The sequence below is a fragment of the Pyrus communis genome, chromosome 16 (genome assembly GCF_041283825.1).
Source record: "Pyrus communis isolate YQ-2024b chromosome 16, ASM4128382v1, whole genome shotgun sequence".
In the NCBI taxonomy this organism is placed as follows: domain Eukaryota; kingdom Viridiplantae; phylum Streptophyta; class Magnoliopsida; order Rosales; family Rosaceae; genus Pyrus; species Pyrus communis.
This window is the reverse complement of record NC_142580.1, coordinates 24865931-24874571: the sequence shown is the minus strand read 5'-3', so window position 1 is coordinate 24874571 and position 8641 is coordinate 24865931. Positions and strand designations below refer to the sequence as shown.

At 37.3% G+C, this 8641-nt stretch overlaps 1 protein-coding gene across 1 annotated transcript; it reads right to left on the bottom strand.

Moving 5' to 3' along the window:
- Window positions 1-3680: 3680 nt before the first annotated feature.
- On the bottom strand, window positions 3681-5284 carry LOC137732861 (uncharacterized). Its single transcript, XM_088687207.1, has 2 exons — window positions 4943-5284; window positions 3681-4553 (listed from the first exon to the last, which is right to left on the bottom strand). Exons 1-2 carry the CDS (start codon window positions 5282-5284, stop codon window positions 3765-3767), a joined length of 1131 nt encoding a protein of 376 aa, XP_088543333.1. The 3' UTR covers window positions 3681-3764.
- Window positions 5285-8641: the final 3357 nt, after the last annotated feature.

The window sequence follows — 8641 nt, the reverse complement described above, 5'->3', positions numbered from 1 at the left end:
GAAATGAAGCAATTTGGCTTAGTGGCTTGGTAAGTCAAATGGGAATCACTTAAGATTGTGTGAAGCTGAAGTGCAATAGTCAAAGTGCTATTCACTTGGCAAAGAATCAAGTTTTTTTTTCTGGAAGATCAAAGTACATTGAAGCAAGGTATCACATAATCAGAGATTGGGTGGAGTCTAAGGAAATTTGGATTGAAAAGATTCATACGAATGACAATGCTGCAGATTTCCTTACAAAGATAGTGTCGGCCAAGAAGTTCAAGCATTGCTTGAACTTGATCAATCTCGTTGATTGATTAAAGTGGAGCACCTCCTCACTTAAGGTGCAATGAGGCAAGAAGAAGATTGCCAAGGTGAAGACTCTTGAAGATTTTGAGAGCTGCTTCAAGAAGGTTCAAAGATACTTTGGGGTGCAACGATCAAGACTTGGTTTGACTCATCAAGGAGGAGATTGTTAGGTTTTGGCTCGTCAATTAGTGTCCTTTTCTATTTACGATTTTTTTAGGAAAAAAAAAAATGCACCGATTCTTCTCCTATAAGGGCTAGGAAAGAATCTTAGTTTCCTTATTCAATTTAGATTAGAAATCCTAGAAGTCTATTTGGAATTGGAAAGGAAGTCTAATTTCCTATTCCACTTAGAATAGGAATTACAATCTGTAAAGGACATGTAAATTGCACCCTATGCCTATAAATAGGGTACGGCAAGGTTTACATTTCAAAGAGAAAAACTATGACAACTGAGACAAGTGAGAGAGATTAGTTCTAGGGTTTGCAAAAGTTTTGTAATCTCTATTATTAATCAAAGTTGTGGTGATTTCTCTACCTAGAGAAATCATAACTGGACATAGGCAAAAGTTTTGCTGAAGCAGTATAAGTCTTGTGTGTTTTCTAGTTTTCTTTATTTTGCTAAGTTTTAGTCTATTGTCGTTGGTTACATTAAAGAACAAGATCTAGTGGGCGCTTTTTCAACAAGCTTTCGTGTCAACGAGGATTCTTGGCGAACTTTGATATAGGTGATTATCTTCGACGGTATAATTCGCATCCTACCTTTACTGTACTTTACTTATGCTCTGACATTACATGTGAAATGGGTTCATTCCCGCTCTCAAGTGCACTCTTATATATAGGCACCTTTTAGGTTTAAATTTATTCACATTTTCCACATCACTACACTTATGGCTTCGTCACCCTTCGAGTGATGGCCATCACAGCTCGATTCGGAGTCTAGGTGGACATTCCGGGTCGTGGTGTGTCATTTTCTATCCTATAAATGTAACATCCCACATCGACCAACAAAGAAGGGGTGATGTGCCTATATGGACATGCCCACCTCCATATAGCACGAGGCCTTTTGGGGACTCACTAGCTTCGGATTCCATCGGAACTCCGAAGTTAAGCGAGTTCGGGCGAGAGCATTCCCAAGATGGGTGACCCACTGGGAAGTTCTCGTGTGAGTTCCCATAAACAAAACTGTGAGGGTGTGGTCGGGGCTCAAAGCGGACAATATCGTGCTATGGTGGAGTCGAGCCCGGGATGTGGTGGGGGCTAGGGCCGGGATGTGATAGAATGGTATCAGAGCCACTTTGCCGTGTGGTGCGAGTGTGCTGACAAGGACGTCGGGTCCCTAAAGGGGGTGGATTGTAACATCCCACATCGACCAACGGAGAGGGGGTGATGTGCCTATATGTACATGCCCACCTCCATATAGCACGAGGCCTTTTAGGGACTCACTGGCTTCGGATTCCATTGGAACTTCGAAGTTAAACGAGTTCGGGCGAGAGCATTCAAAGGATGGGTAACCCACTGGGAAGTTCTCGTGTGAGTTCCCAGAAACAAAACCGTGAGGGTGTGGTTGGGGTCCAAAGCGGACAATATCGTGCTACAATGAAGTCGAGCCCGAGATGTGATGGGGGTCGGATCGGGATGTGACAATAAATCATGGGTTTTATTTAAAATTTCAATTTTTATATTAAACATATAATAATCAACATGAAAATACAATAATATATTAACGTCATTGGCTTCAATCAAAGACTGAAAATTATTAAGATCTTTCAAAGAATATTAATTGTTACTTAGAGACTCCATTCAAAGTCTCTAAATAATTAATAGGCTTAATTTTAGCTATGCTCCCTAGAACTCTATTTCAATCCCACTTTGCTTCTTCTAACTCAAAAGTCACAATTTTACTCTTTGAAACTCAAAATGTGTTCCACTTTATCATGTTTCTATTACTTCCGTTAAATTTTCATTAGAGTAGCTGACGTGGATTTTAAAAATGTTAACGTGGATTAAAAAATGCTGATGTAGATTTTATAAATGTTGACGTGGATTAAAAAATGCTGACATGGATTCTAAAAATGTTGACGTGGATTTTAAAAATACCGACGTGAATTTTTTGTTTGGTAAACTTGTCTTTTTAATTTTTTTTAATTAATTGCACAACAACAATCTTTTTGGCTTTTTGTCCATAGTTTGAGCTTCCAATCCACCTCAAACACAATGTAGGGCATATGAGACGTCCCAACTGGTCCAAATCATCACTAGAACTCATTCTAACATGTATACATACTCAAATTACGCTGAAAATTTGAAAAATAAAATAGGCTTAAATTTTGATACCATCCAAAAATATCAATTCGTACAACAGTTCAGTAGAAATGTTAATACCAACTAACTAAATCCTAAACAAAAGAGTCTAAAATGTTCCAAAACAAAGATTTCATACTTAAATCAAGTCTTGGCTTGGTTTCCAACATCCAAAGCATAATTCCTCAAAAAAAAAAAAATCGACTTGTTCTTTTCACCAAGACTCCATGATCTGTTCAATAATGCCAAGGCTGCATTGTGGCTCTCTGCTTCTGCAGCCACGTAGGTGCCTTATTCCTCTTAACAGGAGATTTTAACCTCTTTTTTGTTTGTTGTTCATCAGCAACTTGATTTAGATTAGTTTGACCACTTTGATTGTTCTCCTTAGCCACAACTTGATGCATTGCACTGGCCTTGTAGAATTTCAACAATTTGGGAGGAGTTTTGTATTGGCTGGGATTGGCATTGGCTACTCTTAGTAGCCTACAAAGTCACAAAATAATCCTTAGCCAACTTTATCGAAAATGAAATGAAAAAAGACATACTAAAACCCTCAAAACAGTTCACAATATATTTACCTTTGATGTAAAAGTTCCCTTGGATGTAGCAGATCACTTTGATGTAGAAGTTGCAGTTCTTGGCCTTAGAATAAGAGAGTTTCTCATCACCTAAAACAAAGGTTGACAATTACAACTTCCCAAACATAATGAGAGATGCTAAAACACAAAAAATGACTCTAAAACATTGCCACTGGAAGTTTCTTCATTAAGGCTTGCTCTTCCAATTTGTTTTGCAAGCTTTTTAGCTTCCTCCCTCATCAAGTATTTTGCTTGTTTAATAGGATCCACTGGCTCCTGTAACAAACTATAAAGTTAGTTTAAGGTTGAATCAATTTAGTTCATAATTAACTCAATGAATTAAGATGTACTAACCTTGCAGTTGACTCTTGTATGCCCCTCTTGCCCACAATTTCCACATGATAAATTGGTGTGGTATCTTTGGAGTTTGTGGAGATTTGGATTTGGTTTTTTATCAGGTCCCTTCTTTCTATTTTTCTTTGGTCTCCCAAGTTGCTTATGGTAAATGGGAGTCATTAGAGGAGGGTCCCCAGTTCTTTGCCACTGGTCTTGGCTAGGCATCGGCTCAACTATGTGCCTATAGGTTCTCATGTAAGCTTATTTTTTTGAGTAATCATCAACATAGTCTGTAGGATTGCCATGGAATCTACTAACTGCAGAACAAGCATATTGGCAAGGAATCACAGAAATATCCCATGATCTACAACCACAAGTGTGGGCATTCAAGTTAACCACAAACACCCTTCTATGTTCTTGCCGGACTTGAAACTTATTTTGCCCTGCATGCTTTGAAATGCACCACTGCCCCTTTCTTTTGTTTTCTTCCGAAACTTTGGTCGCTCTTGGACCCAATTGATCATGCCACTTTTCTATAGATTCTCTCCTTGATGCCATTAATAACATGATGTACATTTTGACTCTTTCCAACATCGTTAACACAAGTTTGTCTCTAGCATTCAAAATGGACCTGTTGAATGCTTTTGATAGGTCATTTAGCAGGATGTCACACTTAAACTCCGCCCTGAAGTGTGATCTAGCCCATTGACTTGGATTCCTCTTAGATGGCCATGTATGTGAAGGTTCATGTAAGTTAAGCATCCTCTTCATCTCGTCAAACCAGGGTAGTGTAGTAGCTCTTGCTATGGATTCCATTTGTAGCTTTAATGTCAAACCCTTATGATCCTTGTTGAAATTTGCATATAAGTTCTTAAGGCAATGCCTATGTTCTGCATTTGGAAATAATTGATCTACAACATCAATTAACCCTTTTTGCTTGTCCATCATAAAAACGTAGCTATGACTGTTCTCTATCTTCAAATCTTCTCTCAAAATCTCCAAAAACCACTTCCAACTGTCATAGCACTCTGACTTAGTTATTGCATTCTCCTAAAATTGACCTACATCCCATTGGGCAGTTGTGAGCTTTGATTGAAACCACTTAGCCAAGTATGGAGCATTGGCATGGATGTTTTGGTTGCCCATCCCACAAGTATACTTGTCCACAAATGTTTTCACTTGTAAATATGTAAACTTATTTACATTAGCAGCAAGAATGAGAAAGGGACACCCAATAACACATATGATCTTGACCCTTGTCTTATCATTTTGCTTGAATCGAAACTGTCTACCAATAAGAACAGAATGCCTTCTTGCTACTTCTCTAAAAACCTTAGCACTTTGAAATCTTAAACCCATTTCAAACTATGGGTTTTTCATTTCCACATCAGGTACAAAGTCTCTCCACTTGGGTAGGGCCTTGTTCTTTTCACACCCACAATGTTTGCTTCACTCTCACTTGAATTTGATGAGGTACTGATTCTTGGATCAATAGGGCCTTCTCCATCGAACTCCTTATGTATTTCTAAGTTTTCTGCATTGTCACCTTCAACATGGTCCACGTAACCTTCAAAAACCTCTTCATCTTTCTCGTCTTTAAGTGTTATGTCATCTTTCTCATTTTGTTCATACATTGAGTCTTTAAAAACCTCTTCATAATCTTCATCACTGTCGTTGTCTTCAACATCACCATAATCATTTACTTGTTTTCCCTTGCCCTTAGGAGATTTAGGGCCATTTTTCTTGTCTTTCCCTTGCTCTCCTTTAGCTTTGTTACTCATATTTTCAGATTCACCTTCATTTGCTTCTGCACCATCCTCCTCATTATTTACTTGAATTTTTAAGTCCTAAAGATAATCATTTTCTTCTTCATCAACAATGTTATCTTCTTTTGCAGCTTCTCGTGGCTGAGACTTCACATAAAGCTCTATGATCTTCTGCTTGCTAGGTGTATAGGAATATACAACTTGTAGCACTTTTGGCATCCTCTAATAACTCAACCAATTTTTTCGTCTTGAAATTTACTGCATAAAATGAGCAGAATCCACTCTCTCCCGCTTCTTAGCTAACCACTTCATTTCTACCATTGACATGTAGTCCCCCAGACAAAAGTTAATATGTATGTACCACATCTATATTCCCACTTGAGACCGTCTTTAGTCCCCCAGACAAAAGTTAATATGTATGTACCACATCTATATTCCCACTTGAGACCGTCTTTATCTAAGTGTATAAGTTCACCACCATGCACTACCTTCAAAGTGAAGATATCAACATCATCTAGAAAAGCACACAATCAAATGTAGCATAAAAGTTACAAATTAGAAATGGATTAGTGTGCTTTCGCTAACATATATACAACATAATTTAAAAAGGCCTAATTATAGTTTATCCATATGTGATTGTTATAATTGTTCTTTATAGTGTAGTGGCTCTGTTTTTAAGAGTGTTGCTTTGTCTCTACTTCACATGAAAATGAGAGCCTTTCAAAAGGCTGCATGCAACCACACATAGAACCGTACCTCACCAACCTCACTAAACCCTTTTAACCCAACAGTCAAACAAATGCACTCGGACAAGCACACAGGGACCACAAGCTTATTTTATATCCTGAGATCCCAAATTATCTATTCTAAAATTGAGGAGCAATTGACTGTTCATTCCGCTACAGTCAATTGTTTGCCTCTTGATTTCATCTTATTTACAATAAAAACCATGAGATTTGGGCTGGGTTTGAAGGGTATTTATTTGAACTCAGAAGGGTAATTTTGTCCGGAGGATTTAGGACAAATTACTCCTTCATTTCACCTTATTTGCAAGAAACCCATTATATGTGGGCTAGGTTGGAAGGGCAATTTTGTCCTCTCGGTTTTGAGTAAATTTAGGGGTTGGCGTGTAGAGTTTCATTTGATGTCCTTCAATGAGAGTTTCGGGGGATGGAAACTCTGATAGAGAGCGGAAGAAACAGAAAGAGAGAGAGAGAGAGAGAGAGAGAGATGCCGATGGGAAGAGAGCGCAGGGGAGAGGTATGGGTGATGGATTTCAAAAGTGGGAAAGTGGGTTTTGTCTTCTTGGTTTTGACTAAATTCGGGAGTTGGTGTGTACGGTTTCATTTGCTGTCCTTCAATGAGGGTTTCGGGGGGATGGAGACTCTGACAGAGAACGGAAGAAAGAGAGAGGGAGAGAGAGAGAGAGAGAGAGAGAGAGAGAGAGATGACGATGGAAAGAGAGCGAAGGGGAGAGGTATGAGTGATGGATTTCAGAAGTGGGAGAGTGGGGATGGTCAGAGAAAACCATACGGGTCGTCCGGATCTACTGCTGCATGCCTGGATTTCGAAAGATAAGTGCTTTTTAAAATTTTTTTTTTACTATCAGCTTAGATTGTCATCGTTTCTGCCTTTTTGTTGTGGATTATTTTCGAATTTTTTAGTGTGTTAGGTCAGATTTTGGGGGAATCATCAGAGATATTAATTTCCCTTATTTGTTTTCTTTTCTCTCATTTTGCACATTCATCTCTCTTTATGCCTGTTTGTTCTCTGTCTTAAGGTCGGTTGTTTTTTTTTTTTTTTTTTTTGGGGTTTTTTGTGTGGCTTTTTTTTTCTTTTTTCTTTTCTTTTTTTTTTCCAGGTTATAGATCTAATGCTCTTTTGTATACCAATCTTGGTTTTGTTTTTCTTGGAAAATTGTTTTTATCCAATTGTGGATTCGTGGGTTTTAATTTCTATGGTTTGTTTCAGGTTGCAAAGCAGGAGGTTCTCACCTGAGGATTCAGTTTAAGGTACTGTTATTATTATTATTTTTAGTTCTTAGAATTTAATGTTTCGAACTGATATGATGATTTGGTTGTGAAATGTGGGATTTCTGTTCGGCTTCTGTTGCGTATGTGATGTTCTCTGTTTTTATTACTAAGTAGAGATTCCATGTATTTTAGGTCTCTAGAAAACACCTCTTTAGTTCTACGGGAGGAACTAAATAACACATTGGTGGACTTGCGGATGTTTTTGGAAATACAAGAATTTTTTTTAGGACTAAAGTTATATTGGTTGTAAAATGGTCTTACAAGATGATTGTCTTATTATATAAACTGCATTTAGTTTCGATATGGTGAGAAAACTAATTAAACTGAATCTTGGTGATGATTTTGTTCTTTGGAAGTTGTTATCAAGCGATTCAATTTAGTTGCTATTTGTGTTTATGCTTCCAAGCTCGGTTTTTGAGAGGTTTTTGGTCACGGAATTATTTTTGTGTTTATGGTTCATGTATGATTAAAGTTTTTCTGTAGTTTTATATTGGGTTGCGAATGTTTTTGGAAGTACAAGAATTTGTGCTTTTGTGGATGTGAAGAATTTGTGCGTGCTGAGCTTGATAATGAGTCGCCGATAGATAACAGCGTTGAAATTTATCGGAGTTTAGAGTGTGTACATTGAACTCTTTAACTCAAACCCATAGAGATCTCTGAACTCCGCACCAAAATCTAGTGACCATGATATGGACACTTGGACACCTACGTGTATGTAATTTATTGTAAATATGTTAGTCATTGTAAATGTGATTATAAATAGATTTTCACATGTATGTATATATGCTAGTCATTATAGTTTCTGGTATCTTTTTGCTGAAATTGTTTTGGTCCCTCCTACAAAGCCCTGATTTCTGCTATTAATTGTTGCTGAAATGTGACTTTTCCTATTAGTTTTTTACCCTTCATATTTATGCTGCTTTTGGATTCCATTCGAATTAAATAATGTAGTTAAACTTGATGTGAATTCTCCCTGCAACAGTATCCTCAAATTTTGCTATATCCTCAAATTTTTTATGGTGTTTGTTGTGTATTTTGATGCATTTTCTAATTTTTCCAATGTTTTATAAACATACGAACAAAAATAAAAGAACAAAAACCAAGCCCATGGATAATCTTTATTTCTCGATTCTTCTAGGCGGAGGACAGTAGTGCATAAACTCTTTTTCTAATTATGCTATATATGGAGTCTATTATTAATCGAATTTTTTCTCATGTGCATAATAGTTCACATGCATGGTAATAAAAACAAATGTCATTGCATAAATATTTTTTCCTTTGCATGCCTTGCCTTGCTTCAACTTTGCCTTTGACCATCATCAAACATAAAAAAACTGCC